The 26,097-nt window shown below is 39.5% G+C and overlaps 1 protein-coding gene across 2 annotated transcripts in view; it reads right to left on the bottom strand.

Annotated features, from left to right (window-relative positions):
- Window positions 1–661: 661 nt before the first annotated feature.
- The window catches only part of LOC121861266 (acetylcholinesterase-like), a 185,737-nt gene continuing 160,301 nt past the window's right edge, over window positions 662–26,097 (bottom strand). For both annotated transcript variants that reach the window (XM_042358911.1, XM_042358909.1), the window contains 3 exons: window positions 22,721–24,220; window positions 22,211–22,395; window positions 662–6,570 (listed from right to left, as the gene is read on the bottom strand). In XM_042358911.1, coding sequence (XP_042214845.1) covers window positions 6,440–6,570; window positions 22,211–22,395; window positions 22,721–24,216 — 1,812 coding nt within the window. In that variant the 5' untranslated portion in view covers window positions 24,217–24,220 and the 3' untranslated portion in view covers window positions 662–6,439. The remainder of the gene's footprint in view (window positions 6,571–22,210; window positions 22,396–22,720; window positions 24,221–26,097) is intronic.

The raw sequence follows: 26,097 nt of genomic DNA on the forward strand, positions 1-26,097 counted from the left end.
TTGCATGTCTATTAACAAAATTATCGTGACCCCCTCTCGCTTTTTTGTAGGGTGGATCAAAGACAACCTCAAAGAAAGGGGAGAAATGATAGAGGAGAGTGGCGCAAGGTGAGACAAGTGTAGAAAGTGACGGGAAAAGGCCGAGAGACAACAAGTAGAAACATTCACATATAGTTTTGCTCATGTCTTCGCCTTCCATGCACAATGTACAGGGTTTATACTGAGCATCCACAGATGATCCTCAACGCTTTAAATTGGTTCAGTGTGAGTTTACAGTGTATCCTGAGCCTCTACACTGTATCTCAAAGATTTATGCCCCCAGTTCATTACCTGTGTCCCGGTCACGTGTCTTATGGGTCTCCTAGCATCCTATATGTATGAGGGTTGTAGCACCAATAAATTCTCGCTTATGTCTGAAAACCGTAAATAATTTTCCGTTTTATCCCAATAAGATAATTTTTTTCGCCTTTATACGTTGATACCTGTCTCTTTTACAATATTATTATTATTATTATTATTATTATTATTATTATTATTATTATTAGACCTTGTATGCTTTATTGGAAACACATCTCATTGTCGCTTACCTTGTTCTTGTCCGGAGCGTCTCTACAGTATACAACAATTACAACACAAGCAGTGAGGGAAAAAGAAACACACATAATCGTAAAAACTTTATTGATGTTACTACGATATACATATAATTTTACATATACCAGTTTTCAAGAGAGAGAGAGAGAGAGAGAGAGAGAGTTTTGTAATATATTTTGTGAGTGAAAATTGAGTAAATATTGGAGAGTGATGATTCTCAAAAGTATAAGTAGTAGTCAGTCAATAAGGATTAATTTATCGTTAATATGAGGAGGAAAAACAACCTTACAGAAGCACTACAATTGATCTGGAAAAAATTGGAAACTGAATAATGTTGAGGGTGGAATAACAGTCTTGGGAAATACTTTTGGCGTCAGTAAATTCACAAAGTCACTCTTCATTTGCCATGTTATAGCTGCTGCGTATTTTTTGGCAACATCGCTAAGAAAATCTAATACTTGCGACCATCTAGAAATCCAATCAGCTCTATATCTAGAAACACCTGTCAACTGTGTAGATCCTAGGAAACACCAGCTGTGCTCTTAGAAATAACAGCTGTGCTCTCAGAAACATCAGCTGTGCTCTAAGAAACACCAGCTGTGCTCCTCGGTGATCTACCATTTCGACGACTCACCAGCGCTTGTGAGATATACCAACTGAATGTCTTTAGAGAGAAAGAAGCAGTACCTATATTTCTATAGCTGACTGACTAACTGCATGACCCTAGAGATCTTCTTCCCTGACGGAGATATACTGAAGAGTATTCCCCTAGAGTGACTGAAGCAGGAGAATGAAAACAAAGGATAAACGCAATTGAGGGAAAACGCAGAGCTGTGAAGAGAGTTAGAGCGTCAGATGGGGAGAGGGAACTCGAGACAGTTTGGCTTGACTTGCCAGACTGGTTTTCCCAAGAAGTTTAATTGCGTGTTGTGTTGATATGTTGATTTACTGGGAGGATCTTTTGTGAGAGTCAGTGAGGATCGTTCATGTGTCACCCTCGTAGTTTATTGGTATTGTGGGCCTCTATGGCATCATGGTGTATATCCATCGTTAATTTTGCGGACCTGTTGTGCTTGAATGTGTGTGTGGGATGGCACTTTGGCTTTTTCATGAAGTTTTAGTGTGTGTGTGTGTGTGTGTGTGTGTGTGTGTGTGTGTGTGTCAACTTGATACTGGACTTCAGACCCAAGTGCTTGTGTTTCAGTTGTTCTTTATCGCTCCCTCCCGCCCTCTGTATCGACTCTTGTCTCTTAAGCGCGAGAGGAAGAACACAGCTTGGGGTGTGATGGAGGTAAAGTATGTGTAGCAGCCAACAGAGGAACACAGGGCGCCCTCATGTAGGCAGACAGGAAGGCTGGCAAGGTAAACAAACGCGGTGATATTTGTTCTGCTAGACGCATGCGGGAATTTTATAATTGCACTGCTCTGAATTTCCTGAATGTGAATAAACTTTAAAAATCTATTCCCTTTGTTTGATAGTAAATTCAGCTAATCAACAAGACCTGAATATAATACTATGTTGTGATTAGAAATTTATTTATATCTATAGTAATTTTGTAACATTTCGATCATTTTTAATAAACATTTCACAAGAGATAGAGAACAACAACGAACGTAAGTGTGAGAGTTTACTAACATGATCAACGATGGTTATGTATGAAATAAATTACATGTATCACTTATATCTAAGAAAAAAAAATAGTTGCGTCAGTGCTTCGAAAAGTCGTATTTGATTATCATGAATGTCATAAAAGGCAAAAATAATGGCATTTAAGATGAGCTAATCATCCTCAAATAAACTTTTGGAAAGCTGGGGATGAACAGGCTGTTCCTGCCCTCCGACGACTCCAACGTGGTGCGTGGACTCAGCGGGCACTCGCGGACTGGTAGTGGTAATCCACACACACATACGTCTAGTCGTGACAGATATGTGATGTTAGTTATATATTGCCCTTAAGAGACATCATGTTTTACCACTGTCTGGGCCCGCCTCAGCCCGCTGATCTGTGTTTCGGTTCATTTCTTGGGATTGCCCGGGATGGCCGAGGTGATGTTGAGGGTCGGGGTCACGGCTAGACACACTTCATCACACTCCCGCGCGGTAGGGAACCACTTGGTCAGGTGACACACATTCAAATGTTCTTAACAATAGAGACACAGTGAAGCCTCAATATCTGGCTCTTTCATTTTCAACTGTACTTTGATCATTGTCATACACGAGACAACTTTTTCTCTCTACATCACTGGTCACTGAGATACTTCCATCAACCTTCCCATTAAGGATGCTTTTCTTTGATCATGGTGCAGTGACTACACCGACAACTGGACATACTTCTGTTTGACCACGTGACATTATCCCTTGGTTTCTATTGGCTTTCCACGACGTCGGAGGGCTACGTGCAACGGTACTGGTATTCCTTAACCCAGGGAACATTCCAAAAAGCTTCACATTCTGACTGAAGTAGAACGGAAAACCTTCACGGAGTGCTTACCAGGAGCAGGAAGCAGCAGCGCACGTCATGTATGCGGCAGTGATCGGGTCTAAATTGAGATAAAAGGCTGAAAATCGAAGGGTTTCTCTTGCTCTAGGCGGCTATCTAGGGCGCTTCTCCAGTCTTATGAGTATTCAGTAAGGCCTTTACTCTTTATGTCATATAGTGGCTTAATGAGACTTACCGAAGAGCCTTGAAATTGGAGAATGACCCTAGGGACTTTAAGCACCAATAGCATAACAGCAAGGTCTACTGGAGGGTCATACACTACACCACAAACAAAATTTATGAATAATTGTGAAGAAAATCTACTAATTATATTGTAATATATTGAATAGAACTATATACTCCGAGACGCTACAAATACTGCTGTATATATACACATGCAAGACACGTATCATTACAAGTACTTCCGTAAAACGAAGCACTTCTCAGCAGAGAATAGAAGGTATTTAGTATTTCCCATATGTACAATAAACACGAGAAGGTTTACATAGCCTTGTTTATGTGTGTGTGTGTGTGTGTGTGTGTGTGTGTGTGTGTGTGTGTGTGTGTGTGTGTGTGTGTGTGTGTGTGTGTGTTAGCAGAAGAATAAAATCTACCCTTTGACTTATTAGGAGTCACATCCCTCGTATTGTCTTCACTAGAATTGACCAATTAGAACGCACAGCAAACCACCCCGCGAGTTCTGATTGGCTACATTATAACAGGTTCTGTCTCAGTATGCTCAGCTAAGCAGGTCCAAAAGACACATTTGGATAACATTTAGTCTAGTCGGTTTTCAGCACTCGTAAAATACCGTATTCACTATATATCATTTGATTTTTTGTTTGATCTACAATGTTTTTGAACCTGCCCGAATTATTACACAAAAAGAGATAATCAATGCGACTAAACGCCTTGCTAATGTTTGTACATAGTTTAACACCCACAAGCATACGAACGATCAGAGGCAGTCGGCAACAGTATACCATAGACATTTGACATTAGAGATATCCTTAAGTTAATAATATTTTGTAAAGCTATCTAGAAAGGACGAAACAAAGAGGAAACTCTCAAGAATGTACATATGAACTAACAAGAAAAACGTGATTTTAGTGTAGGAGGGGAGCCCGTGGGAAGGAGGCACCAGGCAGTCAAACAAGCGGGTGAGGGACTCAGGCTAGGTCCCTTATGTTCATACCCTGATGCAAGCGACGGCTCTTATCCATCATAGAATTTCTTAATAAGCCTTCAAAATAAAAGGGAAGTCGCATGAAATATAGCTATATACTAGCCTTAACGCTATAGTGGGTGGGGTTGGATTATAAACTATCTATGGTTACAGTGAGCTACCATTGACGTCATCTCGACGGGCTCCGCATGTCACTTATACTAAAATCAAACATCAAAATCGTCCTCGGTATCAACCAAGAGCTATCATTATATCTTCTCTCTTATGTGACAGTGATTATCTGAGATTATGAAGAATATATGAGGAATAAAACGACTATACGAGCTCTGTCATATGATCGTTTTATCAGGCAAAGAGGTTAGACAGTATGATTATTATAATCCACTTAAGACAAGAGTTAACAACGGGTGTGTTTCTTGTGCAATTTACGCCAACATCTGAGTCAAGTCGATTTAACTAGTATATAGCGGAGAAAAAAAATTCATATTAGTGAATATTAAAACTACCATTAGCATCAGATCCAGGAGTCATGGAGATATATGATATTTTAAGATAGGAATGAAGACCGAGAGTCACACTTTAGGAACCATTGGCGAATTTGTGACTATTTCCCGCCAAAACGGCTACTTTTTGATCCCCCTTGCCACATCTTTTACGCCACAGACACTGGAATACATAGCTATTTTGACGGGATATAGTATCAGATGTATGTAACCTGGTTAGAGTGATGTTATCTGCTATCTTTAATCTCCTATCATAAATCTCACATACAACCAGTGTCTCTCCTCTGATTGGAATCTCTGTAGTTACCAGACGGAGTTAGGGATGCTAGTGGTAGTCCATATTTTTACCAACCAAAACATGAGGACCACGGGACACCTGATGAAACCAAGCACACTGTATGGGAAATTCTAGAACTACTGGAGAGATATGTATGAGTTGTCTGAGTCAGGGTGTCATCTCTAAAGAGGAGTAGATTAGGGCGTGCACGCATCTTACGGGCTATAACTCTGCGTAGCGTCCAGAAAGAGACATTTTGCTGAATGCCTCAAGAAAGTGGTAGAATTCCACCCCATTCCTACAGCAGGCGTAGGGTACATGACTTCTTGGTAATGAGTGAGTCCTCGCTATACCACGTCCAAGCTATTGGCGAGGCTTTACTAAAGAACCAAAATACGAGGTCTAACAATGCGAATACTTAGTTAAGATGCAAGGTGTTAATAAGGCTCACCTTCCGCTAATTAACTAGCAAGAAGAAAGCCTTATTGACGACCTTAAGACTGCTGGCTTGACTGTCCCTGGACAAGGCGAGCGGTCTAGGCAGCGGAGTGTCCTTGCCTTCCACACTTGTCTCCCTCCCTCGCCACCCAACGTCACACAACAGGACAACTCCACCTTAGTCTAGCCACTTCATCCTTACTATACATATAGGCTATCTTAGACGATTATAATGTAGCAAGTGCCAGCTTTGATCCTGAGACGCTCCCATACAACATACCCTGAGGGACCTTCCCTTTCCTACACTCTGTGGGATCTCCCGTTATCTCTGCCCTGAGTCCCAAGTATCACTCCATGTTTAATCCCCCTCCTTGGAGCCCTTAGAGGTAATATATCCTTGGCTGTCTGTCCGTTTCCTAGGTTATGGAACTCTTTCTTTAACTGCAACGTTAACAGCACAATGTTTTGCAGTCTGAAACGGAGATGATTTTTCCACAACTTTCAGTTAGACCAATCTTTTTGTCCTCTGTAACCACTGTCAGCTCAAACTGTACTCGACACTTTAGCACTGCTACAGAATCTGTGTATAAACTGCTTTAGCGCGGCAGATTCTGGCTAAATAGCACTCATCTAGCGGGACGACGCGACGACTCGTCCCGTAAACATACTAAGCGGCAGCAAACAGCAACTTGTCGTCGTCTTCAACATACTTAAAGCGGCGTCAAACAGCAACTTGTCGTCGTCTTCAACATACTTAAAGCGGCGTCAAACAGCAACTTGTCGTCGTCTTCAACATACTTAAAGCGGCGTCAAACAGCAACTTGTCGTCGTCTTCAACATACTTAAAGCGGCGTCAAACAGCAACTTATCGTCGTCTTCAGTTTTGAACAGCCTCTGTCCTCAACGGCGGCTGTTACAAGTAGAGGCGTTTGTGTGTTGTAAGGTGAGGCAGGCGTGACTCTCCTCACGGGCGGGTCATGGAGGAGTAGACCAAGAGGACGGGTGTCACCAGGGCCGTGCCCATGCCCACGTCTCTCACGCCCACGCCGCTGGTACTACTCGGGCACTGCTCCGGGGCCTTGTCCTTCTTGTCGGCTGCAACAAAGGAACAGGTTATAACTGCGACAATGACATTAAGGGAGAGTAGGGGTAAATTGTAGGGTGTAGAGGACTGACTCACTAAATTGATAATATACGGTAAATTAATACATGCTTGGATGCGAAGCTTACGACCCAGAAGAGGGCTGCCGGCTACCCCAGTAACTTGTGAGTCGCTGTTAGGTATGTGACCTAAGGGTGACTGGTTTATGATATGAGGTCAGGTCAGGTGCAAAAGAAGCATGATAGAGACAGTTGGCACAATGATAGTCAGGTTACTTAGATGGACGATGAGGGGGTAAACTTTATTTTAGAAAAAGTAAGAGGGATTTGTGGAAGAAAGTTGAGGGCATAAAGCATGCGGCACTGGGGACATCTGGTTCTGTGAGGCTGATAAAGGCAACGAGAGTGACCTTCTGGTCTCGTACATTCTGTCCCTCCATTCGTGTTACTGTACATAAAAGTGAGGCATTATCCTCAACTGCGTAGAAAATTGACAAACTGAAGATGAATTGAGAGATTGGTTTAATGAAACAGGCACGACGATATTTTATCTAAGCGAGGTCAGACATCCCATCTTTAACATAATTATTTTTGTTTTAGGGGTCGTGAATTTTGAGGCTACCAATGTACTGTATCTTGGCAAACACTTATGGTCACTTATCACAGGCAATTCTAACACTCACAACTCTTGATGATTATCAAATAACTGTACTTAGGATGTTTAGATATATTTATTGATAATAACTAAATCAGTGGCGCCAATACCTACAGTTACTGTGAATGATCGGTGTCAGGAGAGCGAGGGGGAGAGGCACTTGAATTCACGCCGTAGGTTTTTAGTGTTGGTCGTTGTAGTAATCACACAACTACCTCAACGTTATTTACAGTATATATATCTTACGGACAACAAATCCCTCAATTCCAGGTGCATCTCTCTATTAGAAAACCAACATAAACGTTGAGGTTATTCTAACATATATCTTAGTTTCCTCATTTAAAGAGTATAAAGAAGACACTTCCTTGAAGCATCCTATAAAAGGTTTTAGGTGTTAAAGAGTAACAAGAGGAGAAACGGTCATGGTTGATCGATCTGTTGACGGTGTTGGTGCAGACGATGATCCTCCAGCCACACTAACACCACATCTGGTTATTATATCATGGGAGTTTTGAACTATTGTCGGAGTAGTGTGTGTGTGTGCGCGCAGACGTATGCTCTTGTTTGTTTACTTGTATATGTGTGTGTGTGTGTGTGTGAGCTTGTGCATATATAAACATGTGTGAAATTTTGTAAGCTCGTGTTTCTTTGTGTACATGTGTTTATGAACATATAAATGTAAACAAATGTTTTTCTCAAAGGTGGGCCAACATTCATGAACCTTGACTGGTGATCTGGTTGATGGACCAAAGGCAAGATGACAATAACACTGATGAACGACAGTCGAGGTTATTTAATGAATATAAAGAAGGCACGGGGTTACTTCCTTAATTACAGTGTGATGTTGACAGCTGACACACTCGCTAATTATCACTCGGGTTTTGTTGGGTTACATTTTTATTATCATTTTCCTTTGTTGTGTACCTAATCCATTGTGCCTACATTTGCTGTTGTGTTTTTTTATTATTATCTGGTTGTCTTTAGTTTGTTTTTATTGTGTTTGATTTAGATAAGTTTGGTCTTATAGTACCTGATATTATTGTATTTTGTTTACTCTATTTTAATGTCTTGTTTTAATTTGTCTGGTTTTAGTGTGTTTGAATTATGTCTGATTTTAATTTGTTTCTTTTATTGTCTGGGTTTGTGTATGTCTGCTTCTACTCTGTCTGTTTTTACTTTGTTTTATGATTCCAGTTCGTCGTGATTTTTCATATTCGGAGTTAAAAATGAACTTAGTGTGTTACGTTTAAATTTGCTTTATTGCGTCTGGTTGTTCATTGTGTTTGGTTTCATTGTTTGGTTTTGTTATGCCTAGTTTTGTTACATCTGGTTTTAGTGTGTTTGGTTTTTATTACCCTGTTTTAGAATGCTTAGTTTTGTCGTGTTTGGTTTCGTTGTGTTTGGTTTTATTGTGTAAGTAACGTTATGTTTACCTTTTGTCTGTCAAGTTTTGATATGTATGGTTTTATTGCGCATAGTTTTTAATGTCAGTGGTTTTGACGAATCGGGTTTTCAATGTTTCTTTTTCTTGAGGATTCTGGTTTAGATGTATCCAGATTTAATTGTGATTTTTTTTGCAGTAAGGTTTAAAATTTGGTTTTGTTGGGTTTAATTTTGTTAATTTGGTTGAGTGTTTTATTGTGTTTGGGTTTATTACGTTTTGTTTAATAGATGTTTTGAATATATTTTATCGACTTGAGTTTTTAATTTATTTTGGGCAGGTGATATTGTCATAATGTTAGCTGTAGTTTTATTGGTTCTGGTGTTCTTAGGTTTTGTTATGTTTGTTGGTTTTTTTCGTGTTGTTGTGTTTGGTTAGTTTTTTTTTCGTATTTTGTTTTATCATGGTTTTTTTTTATCCAGTTCTGGCTGTTTTAATTTTGTTTTCTGGTTTTATTTAGCTATTTGTTGGGTTTACGATTGTTGTATCTTGGGTTTTAATGTCAGATTTTGTTATATAATATTTGCTAGTTGTTTTTCTTTGGTTTTGTCAAGTTTTGTATTTCTGTGACTGGTTTTGTTGTGTCTGGTTTTGTTGTGAATGGTTTGTTTTTCTTATGGTTGTGGCTGGTTTCGTGATTTAAATTTGTTGTTTGGTTTTTAATTCAAAATTTAGTATATGTGGTCTTGTTGTGTGTGTGTGTGTGATATGGTCTTGTTATGTTGGTTTTTGTTCGGTTTGGTTTTAATATGTACGGCTTGGTTTTGTCGTGGGTGTTACTGTGTGTTACTATGTCTGGTGTTCTTGTGGTGTTTTCAAAGTGTCATGTTTCAATTGTGGTTGGATTTGTTGTCATCTTTTAAGTGTCTCTGTTGTAGTTGTCTTAATTTTTTGTGTTTTTTGTGGTTGTTTCTCGCGTAGTTTAATTGTATCTGGTTTTACTGTAATCGGTTTTGTTTTTTATTATTGTTTTGTTTTTTGGCTTTGTTTGTAACTCTTAGTGTTTGATTTGGCTCATGTCTGGTTTTGTTGAATATTATTATTATTTTTTTTTACGGGCATTAGACCACCAGGGCACAGGTCAATGACCCACATCAGGGCCTGGGGGCAAATATATAATAATAATAAAATAATAATAAATAATAATAATAATAATAATAATAATGATAATGATAATAATAATAATAGTAATAATAATAATAATAATAATAATAATAATAATAATAATAATAATAATAATAATTAATAAAAAATATTAAAAATTAATAAAAATTATAAAAATATTAAATAAAAATATTATACGGTACACTGTACAATAATAATTATAATAATAATAATAATAATAATAATAATAATAATAATAATAATAATAATAATAATAATTAATAAAAAATAAAAAATAAGAACAATTAATAAAAATTATAAAATTATAAAAAATATTGAATAAAAATATAATACAGTACTGTATAATAATAATAATAATAATAATAATAATAATAATAATAAATGACCATGAATAAATAAAAAATAAGATAAATTGCGAAAACAATATATGTTTGTTGTGTTGTCAAAGTAAGAGAAAGAATTGAGACCCTGCAATTGTGTGTTAAGTAGATATCCTGGGACTTTGTCACAATTTTTGTGATGGTTTTATTTGTTTTGTGTTGGCTTGTTTGGTATTGCAGTTATATATATATATATATATATATATATATATATATATATATATATATATATATATATATATATATATATTATATAATAATAATAATAATAATAATGAGTCAGGTATTAATGCGTTTGCTTGTTATTGTATGGTATTGATCGTGTCTAGTTTTGCTGTGTTTAGTATTCCTTTTGTTTTGTCTTGTGTTGTTGTTTAAAATCAAGTTTTGTTGTATTTATCCTAGTTTACTTTATCCATCTTTAATAATGCTTAATTCTGTTGCCATGTTTTATTGTGGGTTTAATTTCATAGTATGAAGTTTTTTATGTTTTATTGTATATTATTTTGTTGTAAATATATTTTTTTCGTTGTTTCTCAGCTTTATTGAGTCTTCTTTTATTGGTTCTCGGTTTATTGTGTCTTACTCTTGGCCGAAGAGGGTATTTTCATTACCCTTGCTGTTGTATGCTGTTATACACACCTTTTGAGTTCTCGGAACGGAATTTGGTTTTCTCAAGCACTAGTGAACTTCAAAAGTACCTTGGCTCTAGATCTATAGTCTGTTCACTCGAAGCATGCAACTGAGGCTTAGGACAGTTTGTACCAAGGCAGTTGATTGGTTGGCGAGCGGAAAGGAGAAAAGGCATTCAGTATCTAATCTATCGTATTTATATTCTGATATTTTAAGATATAATGACTATTTTATGTTGATTTCTGATAATTTCCGTAGTTGGAAAAGAAGGAATTAACATTTCGCGCATCCGTTCGCCAACCAATCTTCTGCCTTGCTACAAACTGACCCTAAGCCTCAGTTTCAAGCTTCCAGTGAGGAAACTATAGAAAGTTTCTTATTGATTCTGAGGTCAATGAGCTAGTAGCCCATGGTTTATTTAGTTCTGCTAATGATATTTATATTTTTTTTGAGGAGGAAAGGGAAGGTAAGTGGATTAGTCATGCACAGATCAATTCAGTGTTGCATGGCTATTTTGACCCCAGTGGGAGAAAGTTTTGCTCCCGCTTTTGGCGTTACTGAATCATAGGTCAAGGTCATTATAGGTCATTACTGCAAGGGATGATTTTAATATTTAGGGCCGTAACTTACTGAGTCTTCGGATATCGATAGACATGATATATGCATTTTAGGGGCAGGAAGGTCGCTTTCGATTTAGGGGTCAGTGTGGAATTGATGTTAAGGTCATTGTTTTGTTGCCGTCTAAAGAGGTCTTCGCGTATTTCACGGTCATTATCGTGTTTATCCTGACCATGTGTTCATTATTGTGGTGTTGGCTACGAGTGTGTTGATGCAGTGTGGTTAATGGAGGAAAGTGTCTGTTCCTTTGTTATTTTTTTGCATATTATATATTCTAGTTATTAAGCGATGTTATTGGTCTGTACACTTAAGGAAAATCGGACTAGTATCGTGTAATAAGTAAATGAACATGATCAGAGTTAATAAACCATTTCCTACATAATAAGTATTTTCTCTCATTTTATATATATATATATATATATATATATATATATATATATATATATATATATATATATATATATATATATATATATATATATATATATATATATATGGAAGTTGCGAGATCGTATGTGCATTTAGCGTGCCTGGGTACTATAATTATCAGATTATAGATGATTATTATGTCATGACCTTCCCAGCTGTATCATTCTGCCAGCAGATGGCAGCACGGGTAAAAGATGTCTCTGTTGACCAAGTTCTCTTAACAGGTCGTAATATATTAGAGCGTATTTTACGCCTATCAACACCTACAAACGTACCTAGTACATATTGTATTCCTAAATATAATCTTATCGGAAAGCAGCCAGTGTATATATTATATAGACAATTATTGGCCTTGGTAAGATACAAAATGGTAATCCTACTCCCACCGTTTCTGAATCAGATTCCTGGTTCCCTGTTTCTGCGTATTGTATTCGTCTACTAAATATTATGTAACTTACGGACTTTCTTTATTACAGCCAATGCTTAGTTTTGAATGTGAAGAAAAATTGTTAGTTTATTACTTCTTTCAAGGCACTGAATCACGACCGCATTGTTTATGACTTACCTCCACCAGACTTCGTGTTATTATAAGTGTGGACCACATAAAATCCTTAAAATAACTGTTCTTTTGTATCCTGTTTTATAAAGACTATATCTAGCATCTGTGTCTGGGTAATGTTAAGATTGTCAATATAACGTTCCAGCTATTTATTATCATTCCTTCCTTAGCAATATTTGCGTGGGATGGAGGAAGTGAAACAGGGAGCCAAGGAAGTGAAAATAATGGTTGAAGAGAGTGATGAAAGAAGACTATAGAAGGTGACATGAAAGACTGACAGCACATACGTCCACGCCATACACATTCCCGCATAGTTTTAGCTTACATGCAACATAAACAATAAATACTTGAATTCATATAAAGTCACTAATTTCTAAAGTGAGCCATCACGTCTACTTTCGTTAACTTTATAACGCGTGGAATAACGACCGCACACGATCCTTAGTCATTACTCCTGCATTTTTTAACGCGAGACCACTATTAACACATTTGGGAACTCGACTGTCTCTACTAGACACAACTTTGGGTGATGAAATAGGTAAATCATCGCTGAAACCCTAAGTGATGCGTCAACAAATCGCGGCCACATTGGTTGGTGACCGAATTTTACTGGAGGAGAGGAGTTTTATTTTTTACTTTCTCTTTTGTCTACACGTGATGGCCACTAAAGCCTTCGAAAGTCACTCCAGGTACTCATCAGACGTGCCATACGACCAGACGTGGGTATACCAGCGGCACACAACCAGACACGTGGGTTTGACATGGTGTTTCAGACTCAGCCTTTGCTCTTGTCAGCTACGTTGTTTCACAGAGACTGATTCAGTTAACTCGAAGATTCACTGACTGGCTTATATGCAGTTGGTTGACTTAGCGATGATTTGTATTTTGATCGCTGGAACTGTAGATCATCGTCAGCAGAAAACTTTCTCAAGGAATCGAAAACATCTTGTTGTGATCTTCGGTTGTTGAAATTCTAAGGCCCGTACAAGCCATCAACATTGCTAGGAGTGTGTCACCACAACCCCTAATGACGTGCTTTTGGTCACTACGTCAGACTTGTCCTGTCCTTTGCCAACGGCGGCGTTCTTTTGAATATGCCATCATTAACGTCCTGGTAAAAGCCTAAACTGAAGCTGAAGAAAAACTCAGACGAAAACTTCGATAAAGAAAGTCTTATTTTTAATTTTATTTACTTCAATGTACTGAACTTTTCTTCCGTCTTTTACAGGTATCGGATGTAAGTAATGCATCTACCTCTAAATGCCAAAATTTGCTATGTAATCAGCTATTTATTTCTATTCTCAGTAATGTCATCGATGGAAATGTCATGGATTCTCATGCTTGCATACATCGTGATGGGGAAGTGTGAATGGTGGTAGGGGAAGGAGGGACCGAGGGGGAGGAGAATAGTTGGGTGGAGGGATGGAGAGGGGTGGGGAGAGCGCAAGAACCACGGTCATAGTCATGGCTTGGGTGAGGACATGTCTGACCTTTACTCCTTATTAGATGGAAGTGGTACGTGGGACAGTAAGGTCGGGAAGGTTGACTGGCAGTGATGTGTGAACTACTGAACATCATTATGCTTAGATGTGAGAACCTTGAGTAAACCAACAACACTAGTAGATTTTTCAAACATGTTAAGGTATCGTATGTACAATAATAAAAGAAAGTTTAATAGCTTTTTTAAAGTTTTTTTATTAGGACGTATTTTTTAAGTGACCTTCAGTAAACTTTGGTTTTTACAAGGGACAAAGGCAGCTCAAGCAGATGTTTTTAACACTACAGTCCATGTGGAACACCAAGAACAGTGGTACAAACTACTTGTCGTGGACATAAAAGGACCAGCTACGGTTACCTTCGTCTTCTTAACTAAATGGACCGAGTGGGTGAATGGTGCAGGTCCCGTCCGTGGTGACGTCACGACTAGCACATGCGCACTCACCTCCCTCCCCTGTCAAAGTGAACCGCTCAGTGGGGCCAACCGCACACTTGCTCGGCTGCCAGTGCTCACTCAAGATCACCAGCCATCGCACACTCACTCGCCCCCACTACACTTTTCTCGTCAAACTTTTTAATCAGTGTACCGTTGTCACTCACGTTAAGTTAATTAAGATTTTTATATTTGGACCACTTTAAGAAACTCAAGTTTGAACTGTGGAAATATGCCAAGTGAACATTTATGATGCGCAGATTGAATCTTTAGAATACTTAAAATAGGCTTTCAAGATTGTTAGATTGGGCCCCTTAAGGATTGCTGATTGAATTGTATAAAAGACTTCTGACTCGTGTACCTTGAACCGGGTAAGTCAACCTGGTTAAGCCAATTCAAACACTTACTGTGGATTAGGCCTTATAAGACACTCGAATTGATTCGTTCAACACACTTAAAATATTAAATTGAAAACACTAGTATTAAACCTTTTAACACTAAAAGAACTGAGATTAAAAAGTTGAAGCCTTGAGATTGAAGTGTTTAAGGCACATAGATTGAGGCGTTAAACATATAGACTGAGCCATTGAAATAGTAAGATTGAGACATTAAAGCAGTGAGAATGAAGCATTAAAACACTGAACTTGATGCGTCAGAACACCGAGAGTAATTGTTAAAACACTTAGACTGACACATTAAAACATTAAAGATTGAGCTGTTAAAACACTGAAACTGAGCCGATGAATCACTGAAATCGAGGCTCAAAAACACCAATAGTAAGCTGTTAAAAGACAACAATTGAAAAGCTAAAACGAGAAACTAGATAGAAAAAACCCATTAGCATTAGAGTTAAAGTGAGCAGCTCATGACCAAACGATTTAAAATGACACCGTCGTTTCATGAACGACGGGCTCACTAGGACCTGCTCATCACTACCGCAATAACTAATTTCAAGAATGGAGGAAACCTGAAACAACGACTCATAGAACCAACACTCCATGCTGAACTTAGCGTTGTTTGGGAACACGATGCTCTCCGTTCTTAATTATTTTTTCCTTAAAAGCTCAGTCTTTCAAGATTTACAAGACGCTACGGTACAATTATCGCCATCAAGATTTGGTTGCATAGCCTTCATAATGAGAGTACCGTCATAAGGTAAATTACTGCTCCAAGATGGCCGTATATTACCGTGATATACTCTTGTACCGCGACTATATGTTTGAACTCAGATTTTTTTAAAGATTGTTCATAAAGATTTTCCCCGTGATTTATATAAGAATATGTATCCGATTATGGTGGTCTCAGTCCCTTTACGATGTTATTTAGATCGCGCTCTCATGTCATCACATATGGGGAAAATCTAAAATAGAATTCTGTGAGAATCCGGAGCATGGCCCGGGTAGCTTTGAGAGTGTCTCCGAAGGCCTTGTGTAGTGTATCTTTAGTGAGCCCGGCACCACCAAGGGCTGACGGGCCGCCTCCACACCCACCCGCTACAAGGTTTCCTGTTTATTTATTACCTCAGTACGAGCCCGCTAGTTCCTGTGGCCCTGCTCTACACAGCTGAATACAGTCACCACACGTAACGTAAACAACGCCTTACCAGAGTCAGATATAACGTCAGCAATGCCTCACTGGAGACAAATGTGATGTCAACAATGGCTCATAGAGACAGTTTGATGTCAAAAATACTAAGCAAAGGTTGATGGAACGTCAACCGTGCCTCACTAGAGGCAGATGCGACGTTAACAGTCACACTAGGTGTGACGTCAGTAATGCCACACCAGTGGCAGGTGTGACGTTCAACAGTGCCTCACAAGAAGCAGGTGTGACGTTTAACAGTGCCTCACGAGAAGCAGGTGTGACGTTCAACAGTGCCTCACAAGAAGCAGGTGTGACGTCAGTAATACCTCACCAGTGGCAGGTGTGACGTCAGCAGTTGGTCTCTTGCCCTGCTGTCAGTCAACAGGAAGGCTGGTGTCAGAGATACAGTGAGGATGCTGACAAGCTACGGCGTGAAGGTGAAACACACAAGCACTACCTAAGTGAGTGATACCTTGACTTACGTGTTCATGAGGATTAGTAACATATTTACACTGAGTGCTACACTTACATTAGTTATATACATATCTTTATGTGAGGTTTCCCATTAGTGTTACATAAGTTATTTATATTTTTACTTTTAACAGCATAATCCTTGTAGCAGAGTCAGGGATGGAGGACACCCGCTTACATGTTATTGGGCAAGCATGCACATGAATTTAAAAATTAATGATTAAGGCTTTTAAGAGTAAAGTTTAATACATGATTTTTGGTTTTTGTTTTTATTATCAAGAGATAAGGCATATGTAAGGAAATATTTAATATGAAGCTTTCTCTACTAAAGCCTACTGACAAATTGATAAGTGTAGCTGTCACAAGCTGTGAGGCGGAGGTGAGCTTCCCTGAACAAGGAGAAATAGTGGTGAAAAAGCCAGTCACGAGGAGAAAAGTTCTGCTTATATGAAAATTAGGAGAGATAATTGATTATAGGGTGCCCGAGGCCGTCCAGTTGAGCACGGTCCTACCTCATACAAATGGAACTCATGTACACAAGCATACACTCACAACTATATGCACCCAAAAATACGTGCTGTACCTACAACCACGTACACAAAATTATGAACATAACTCAACAAATAAACACCCTACCCCCACACACATGTGATGTATGTTACACAGGTGTTCGTTTAATATTCTTACACAAAATCTGGAACTACTTACCTGAATGAATGTTTATGTAGGCCATACAAAGAGATACTCACTAGTAGATAATAAAAAAAACTAAGTACACTGTCTCTCTCACACACACACACACACACGCACACAAAAACACGCACACACACACACGCGCTCACGTACATACGTACGTACGTACGTCCAATCGGGATCAAAGGTTCGCTCCCGCCTAAAATGAAGCAGCATTAATCCAAATGAGATGAAATAGTCAGGGTAGTCAATTCGGAGACTCATTCTCGTGAATCAGTTTCACCACGGGGAGCGAACTTTTGTCCCCGACTGTACGTAGATGTGGAGACCGCATGAAGTCACTCATTACGCTTTTTTTTTGTCGTCATTGTAAAATAAACAAAGATGTCAGTATGGCAGAAGACTCGGCTGTTTTTTGCCATAAAGGGATAGTATAACATTTGACGGGTCACTTCCACTGGCGGAGTACCTCAGGATGACTGCTTTGGTCCCCTTATATTTCTCGCTGATACAAGTGACTTATTAATTAACTTGTTGATTGATGAAAGTTTTTTCACGAACTGAACTCATTTTCTTCAACTTGAGAATTTATTGACAGGCAGATTAATTCAGTGATGCCGACACCAATGGCCATAATTCAATAATAATTCGAAATGTATAAAGCTCAGTCCAAAATCTCATAAATATAATGTAAGGAACATCACTTATGGTTTCATCGTCTTAATGATTCTCCTAATGTCAGTGTCGGCAGTAACCATAAGTAAAAAATATCTCAACATCTTCTATAAGTAAGTAGGAAGCAGCCTTGTATCCTTCCTACCATTACTTGTCGCCAACAGGAGTGAGAGGCCGCCACGCACTCACCAGAAGCCGCACTAACAAAGTCCTCTACTGTTGCAATTCTGAGTGGTGTCGCGACTCCACCAGCGACCTCTAAACACCAATCCACATGGCTAGACAGTCTTTAGTAATGTAAAATTTTGTTATGTTGGTTGTGGTTTCAGCTAAGAGGTTTTTTTTGCCTGTGCTGGTCAATGATGTGCTTATATAACTTATTTTAAGACTCGGGGTCAGACTTCCTTCTTGAATTTTGCGGATATTGACACAACGCTGTTTTGATATGTAATGGTTTCATCTTTGACGGCATTATTATTATTATTATTATTATTATTATTATTATTATTATTATTATTATTATTATTATTATTATGCAATGGTAACAGCTGCAGCAGTAATCGTTAATAGTAGTACGACTATGCAAGAAAAGTTCAATTAAAAGTAGATTTTCATTTGTCATTGTATCTATTTACTACGCCAAAAACCACCAGATTTCTCGAGACACGAATCTTTAGCGTAAACTCGGAAAAAAAATATAACCGTACTCAAACAGCCGTAGTGCCCTAGTGAACACGTATGCGCAGACAGAATCCTATATGCTCTTTGCCGGCGAGGGGTGTAAAAATTACAGACAGGGTTGAGGGGTTAGGGAAGTGAGCAAGTTGTAAGTGAAACAAAGTATAGCCGAACCGTAGAGTATTGTGAGTTTTGCTGGTAGTTGAAATGTGTGTTAAAAGTGAGTGGAAAAAATATATAAATGTACAGAGAAGAAAGAGAGTTGAGAAGGAGGTAGAGAGAGAAGAAAAAATAGATATAAAGGCAAATGGAGAGGGAGAAAGAAAAAAGAAGTTCGAAGAAAAGAAGGAAATAGATTAGAAGGAAATGGGGGATGAAAGAGAGTAAGAGAAGAAAGAGAGGGAGAGAAAGAGAGAGGGTAAAGGGAATCATGAATTAAAAGAAAGTGTAAGAGAATAGGAAAATGGAAGAGGAAAAACTAAAAGAAAGAAAAGAGGGAGAGAGAGAAATAAATATATAAAAAGAGATAGAAAAAAAATTGAGAAGAAATTGAGAGAGAGCGATAGAGTGTATGAGTGCGTATGTGTGTTTGTTTGTTTATTCTGGGTGTCAATAATAGAAGTATGGAATGAAGAACGTCTACTCTTGAGATTAAACACAGTGAAAGAAGCTCCTTCGTGTCTCAGCTGTACATATATAATAAGAAACATGTGTATTAGTGTGTATGTTTATTTTCTTATCAGTCGTGTTTGTGTGTGTGTGTGTGTGTGTGTGTGTGTGTGTGTTCTCTAGCAACCAGAACAGATGAGCCCTTCTACTCTGCATTCGTCTAATTCCGTCTTCACAATTTAGCAATCGGCCATTGAGTCAATACTACAGAGTGTATTTAAATTAAAACCTTTTGTATCCAACGTCTCCTTCAAGAGAGAGATTTTGAATGCCTGATGTGGAAGAAGAGACATAAGCCATTTTCACCAGATAGACCGGGAGGAGGAGGGAGGAGGAGGAGAGGAGGGGAGGAGGAGGAGGAGGAGAGTTCAAAAATAGCCGCTAATGTCCTATTCAGAGGTGATGCTGGGAACTGAAGAAGAGGGTTTTGAGAGAGAGAGAGAGAGAGAGTGTGTGTGTGTGTGGCTATGGACGAGTGTGTGAGTGTGTGTGTGTGTGTGTGTGTGTGTGTGTGTAATCGGCATTATGAGCGCATAAACTTCCTCCTGCATGTAATATACTGACCTCAATCAATAAGATATTAACCTGAACTCACGGCGTAGTAGTACACACACACACACACACATACTTCCATCTCTCTCTCTCTCTCTCTCATATGTATGTTTGCAATAAGTTATGATTATGTGTTGATATGAGTAATAGAAGGAAAATATTTAAAAGGTCAAAAAAGCAGAGAGAGAGAGAGAGAGAGAGAGAGAGAGATTAAAAAAAGAGAGAAAGAAACGAGAGAAATGGAAGGAAATTCACGAGGAAGAAAGAAGAAGACATGAATAGAAAGGCAAGGAACACAAAGGCGATGATGGTAAGAGAGAGAGAGAGAGAGGTCAGAGTTCATTGAGGTAGGGGACGGTGAAGGGTGGGGAGAGGGAGTAACCAAGAAAGAAATAGCAACAAAGACGATAGAGGGGAAGGAGAGAACGAGGGGAAGAGGAAAAGGATAGTTTATGCAAATTTCACTTCATAATGAAACCCTAACCTAACCAAACCCAATTTAAGCTAGTCTAACTTAAACCTAATTAAATCTTGATCTAATCTATTCTATGTTTTGAGTGATAGTCTTACTTAAACTTACAAACGAAGCTTAACCCAGCCTATCCTCGCCTAACCGAACCTTACCTGATCTATCCGAATCTAACATCACCTTTATTTGAACTAACATAACTTTTCTTAGTTATTCTATTATCACATAATCTGAATTAAACATTTACCTCATTATGATTATTTTCCCTGGACTCTCCTTCCACCCTCATTTACGTTATATTTGTATAATTGGAATTTTTTCCTTTATTTACATACTCTTATTCATCCCAATTCGAAGACTCCCTCGCGCGCGTGTGTGTGTATGTAAGAAAATTCACTTCTTCATCCCAATGCAGTGAAATATTGATAAAAAAAAAAGAGAACGGTTTGCAAAAATGTCTATCACTGTTACCATAAAGGCTTTTAATGAGAACATGTTAGTTAAAACAAACTCTCTTGAGATAACGAAATCTTTCACAATTATGTTATCAGCATTTATCTCTTCCTTTCTTTCCTACTTTTAAGGGAAAATATTAAGTGGATGTTACAGATTTTGTTTTAATAATGCACTAAGTTCAAAAGCCTCACCGCTGTTACACGAAAAAGAAGGAAAACTTTCACAAACTCAATAATTTTGTGAGGGCGGTAACAAACATCTATTCCCTGGGCAAGAGTTTCATCTTTACGCTATACGGAAAGAGTTGATGCATTGTGCGATCAAGTGAAAAGATGAAAATATGATCAATATACATAAACTCATTCGATAAATCCACCTGATATGTTATGTAATCGCTCACTCAGCCATAATCTGGACCACATGTCACGGACAATATTGACTCTGTAGTTGAGATAACGTCATTAAACCTCAGCAACTCCCCCCCAAAAAAAAACATAATAATAATAATAAAAAAATAAAATAAATAAATAAATAATATATAACCAGTCAGTAAGTAATCAGGCGGACCAAAGTAGAATCGTATAAACCTTCTGCTCCAGTCAAAACAATAGAGCAATTTGAAATTATGATATAGGTCGTTTTGTATATATAGTCAATATACTAGAAATTTGTCTTGTATCATCCAACTCTAACCTAACCTAACCTAACCTAACCTAACCTAACCTAACCTAACCATGCGTTAATGATACGTATTAGTAACACAAATTCGTAGTTATACTAGTGTTAAACGTTCTATGATTTGTGTATGTTTTGAGTAATTGTCGTGTACGAGACGACCATCACTCATCAAATTCTGACCTAATTCTCGACAAGAGTATCAAATATTCCGGCTCTGAGTATTATACTAACCAAAGGGTGTGTGTGTGTGTGTGTGTGTGTGTGTGTGTGTGCAAATCCTGGAAGACGACCCATGACCTTCCAGATAAGGCGATCGATGGCGTCACCCAGGAGAGACACCCACAGTTATTAGCGACGGGGCAGGAAACAAGAAATTTAACATTGCAAAAAGACACTCGCTCCTACAGGCATGGCGTCGCTATATTTGGCTCTCTCCGGCCGCCCAACAGCCACGACAAGGCCACTGACTGACTCCCAGACGAGCTGGCTATAAAGAGTGAAGACGAAGGACCTGCTTGTGGATGGGACGAAACAAGGGAGGAATGGTGTTGGGAGCATGTGAATGACGGAGGGGAGAGAGAGAGAGAGAGAGAGAGAGAGAGAGAGAGAGAGAGTCATCTTTATCGCTTCATGTTCAGTTTGTTTATATTTTGGCATGTTTAATGGTTTCTCTTTTGGCGTGACAGTCTTCCTGTACGCTATGATATTCTCGGTGTGTAACCTCTTAAGTACAATAAAACCACAGATATTCCTTTCTTTCTTTCTTTCTTTCTTTCAACTGTAAGAGAATTTTAGGTAATAATCACAAACCTATGACGAGCAGCTGCCCTCACTGGATCATTACCAATCTTTCCTAACCGGAAGGTTTACCACTCTATTCTTGCCTCACCTTGCACCACTCCTTATTCCCCTGCCTACCTGCCTTCCTTCCTTCCTCACCTGTAAGTTTGAGTAGTTTAGGTGCGAATTTTTTCCAGAAGGCACATTTTTTGAGTCTAGGGCCCTTCCCAGTGGTGGCAGTGGTGGAGTTGTTGATGTCGAGGGTGAGGTACTCCCGGCCTGTGGTGGTGTGCACCGGCCAGTACGTCTTCGTCCACATACTTTTGGTTCCCTCGCTCGGGTTCCTGGGGGCACAAGTCCAAGTTACTTGTTGTTACAGAAACATTGTCGTTTAAGTCCTCCCTCGGCCGACGGTGTCCTGGGAAAAAACTGCAGTGTAATGATTATATGAACGCTGAATGTTCATTCCAGTTGCATACATTAGAGACCCGTACAGACACTCCTGGAGTCATTAGGACATGCGCAAAGGTTTATGATCACACATCCTTTATAATTGTGACACAGACACTCTTGTAGACGTGTAAGCTACAGGAAAATACACACTCAAAACCAAAAATAGTTAAACATGAACAATTAGACACACGCGCGCACACATACGCACACACCCACCCGGTTTTGGCGAAGTTGGCCCAGTAGGTCATTATCCGTCTGGAGAGTTCCTGCTCCTCCACCGTATAGCTTTTTTCAGGGTTAAGAGGCTGGCCGAAGAGGAAGCTGATCTCGTCACCGTGAAGAACACCCATCCATTTAGGCCAGAGGTGCTGTGAGGACCGATGCTTGTAGTAGTACATGTAAACATTGTTCCCGGCCGCGGCATAGTGGTACGCAAACTCATTGACGTTGCAGGTGAAGTGATAATCGCCTACCATCTTATCAATGGCGTTACGATACATGGCGCCCTCATCGGGGGCGACCCAGTCCGTGTATTCAAACATGATAGCTTGGCGGACCACTTCGTTGAAGTACGGATGGAGTTCGCGCACTGAGTTTTCGAATTGTGGCCGTGTCACAGAGATGTCATCGTCCCGGCGGAATATGTTAGAGAGAAAATATATGATAAACCAGAATCCTTCCTCTGTGTTGCTTCCCATCATGATGTTGGTCTTCTTGAAGTTTTTGTTTTTAAGGGATTTGCCGGGTAGTTCGTCGAGGAAAGAACCGTCAATGATGGGCACGAAGGGGAACTCGCAGATGCCAGAAGACGGTTCATTATGCACCAGCTTTTGGGCATCCGTTTCACGGAGACAGTTGACGACTGCTGTCATATTGTTGGGGTCATGTGGGCAACCAACAGCTTCGGCGAGTCGTAGGCCTCGCAGGATGCTCTCCTCCTTGGTGATGATTGCCCAGGGCGCGGTGGCTGAACCTGATTGCATAATGGCTTGACTGTACAGGTGACGAGAGAGCGGAGACAGTAGGTGCATGCTGACACTGACGGCGCCTGCAGACTCACCAAAGAGAGTAATATTTTCGGGATTGCCACCGAAAAGACGAATGTTGTCACGAATCCACTGGAGAGCCATAAGTTGATCGAAGAGCCCAGCATTCCCGGGCACGTCGGAGTTCTCCATATAGAGGAAACCGAGAGAAGCGACACGGTACTGCGGCGCCACCACGATGACCTCCTGCTCTGCTGCCAGCATCTTGTAATCGTATACGTCCAGTGTGGAGGTGCCGGAGTAGAATCCGCCTCCGTATATCCACACCATGACGGCAGCATTGCGTGGCCGAGGCTTCGGAACCACTACGTTGAGGTAGAGACAGTCCTCACTCATTTCGGTGTTAGGATTCCACATAGTTGAGCCATCGAAGTCCCCAAAGAACGTGTCGGGTAGTTGGACACAGGATTTAGGCAGCATAATGGTGTCCTTCACGCCATGCCATCGGTCGATGGGTCTTGGATGACGGAAGCGGAGATCTCCAACGGGTGGCTGGGCGAAAGGTATGTTGTACCAAGCGTCGACTTGGCGGCCCGTGACTGTGGTAAGCGTGACGCCTCGCACAGAGCCCTTCAGCGTCTGCACCACTAAGGGGTCGCGCGCTTCCGCCCCGCACACCGCTGTCACCATCACCCACGCCACCACCACCACGCTCCGCCACGCCATCACTCTGAAAAACAAACACCTCTTTTATATAACTTACAATAACTGTCAAGAAAAGGGTAGGATGGGCAAGTCGTTCTGTACCTTATAGCTTAGGATTACCAAGCGATACAAGGTGATAACAGGAATATTGTGATAGTGCTGATATTCATTAAACAAATAATTAAAACTGTGTTGTAGTTAGCCGAGTAATGGTCAGAGTCTCGAAAAATTCTCCGTGAAAGAAAAACCCATCTGTAATACATAAAGGCTACAGAACACATGCCCAGAAGACCTAACCCAACTTAAGGTCAGTATGAACATACCCATAAATCCACAAGACTTAACCTAACTTAAGGTCAGTATGAAGCTGCTGTAAAGAGTAAAGCCAGATATTACACTCTGTACTAAGGGGTGCCCAGCAAAAGTGTAAAGTAAACTCGCACGAGCGTGCGTATGATGAGTTTTCGGGATAATTACGAAGTCGCTGTAAAATTTCTTACCCTTTTTTGTAGTTGATAATTCAAACTGCAGCAGTATGTACAGTAAATAGTGATAATCATGTACGTAAACATAATACAACATTTCCCATACCTCACCTAACCTAATCTAGGTAACTCTTGGTTTTGTGATGATAGTAGAAGACGGTTTAAATGAAACAAAGCTAGTGTTGCCTTATATGAACTAATTTGCATTAACCCACATTAATACAAAAAAGTTATTCCAATTAGAAAAAAACTTTATTTGCGTATTTAAGATAAAATCTATTCGATTTACACCGAGTATTCCAAAGAAATTATGTAGTGGTCCTCCCCTGTCAGGCTGAATTCAATATGGATAGGGATATGCCTTGTCACAACAATTGATTACAGAATGTAAACTAAGACCTTAGGTTTGACTGCACACACATGTGTCCTGTTGTCCATAGGCTTGCGAGCTAGCTGTGACGTCATAGGCGACCGAGGATAATATCCCAGATTTATGCAAACAGACTTGAGACGTTTGATACAGCTGGAAAAATAGGGAATAGCACATAGAATAGATTTTGTGTCTCATACTGACACACCAGATGTCGTGACCGAGAACATGAAGTTACGATAGAGCTGTCATCGTTAACGGAGTAGATCAATGTTAGTAGAGACATTATTATTTATTATCTTATTTCATTTCCAAATTTCTTTTATCATAACTTGGAATACAAATCACATTATCAGGCCATACCCAATTTCATACAGGTATGACCAGAAACCCCTCGTTACTCAACAGTACCTGTCATCCTCCTCTGGGTTATACACATGATAGGTTTATAGCTAGGAAATGATGCAGTCAGAATTATAAAAAAAAATTAAATTCACCATGACAGAAAATTAACCCTGAACAAATTAAATATAAAATTCTAAATTCTTTCACCCAAATGACCCTCAAGTTGGTGCTAGTTATTGTCAAAGGTGTCCTGGGAATTTTATCCACTCAACTAAGTCTCCTTATGAATCACAACGTAAAAGAGAGAGATGATAATGGTGGTTGTATCCAGAATCACAGGATCACTCGTTGCTTCTTAGTGTGTTCTTCTTTCTCTGCGTAGGTCATATTGAAGAGTTTATTAGACAAGGTTGGGTGTTTATAATGAGTCTTCTACGTTTATATTCACGAGTGGAGAGATTATGTAATGTGAGTGTGGTGAGTTTAGCGAGGAAAATGTGGTGAGTATGGTAGGGAAAGATGTGGTGATTTGTAGCGCAGTAGGTGTGGTGAATGTGGTAGGGAAGGTGTGGCGAGAAGGATGTGGTGAGTGTGGTAAGAGAGATGTGTTGAGTGCGGCGAGGAAGATGTGGTGAGTGTGGCGAGGAAGATATGGTGAGGAAGGTGTAGCGAGCATGGTAATGGAGATGTGGTGAGGGGGGG

Source organism: Homarus americanus, unplaced genomic scaffold (assembly GCF_018991925.1).
Source record: "Homarus americanus isolate GMGI-L3 unplaced genomic scaffold, GMGI_Hamer_2.0 scaffold38850, whole genome shotgun sequence".
Taxonomy (NCBI): Eukaryota; Metazoa; Arthropoda; class Malacostraca; order Decapoda; family Nephropidae; genus Homarus; species Homarus americanus.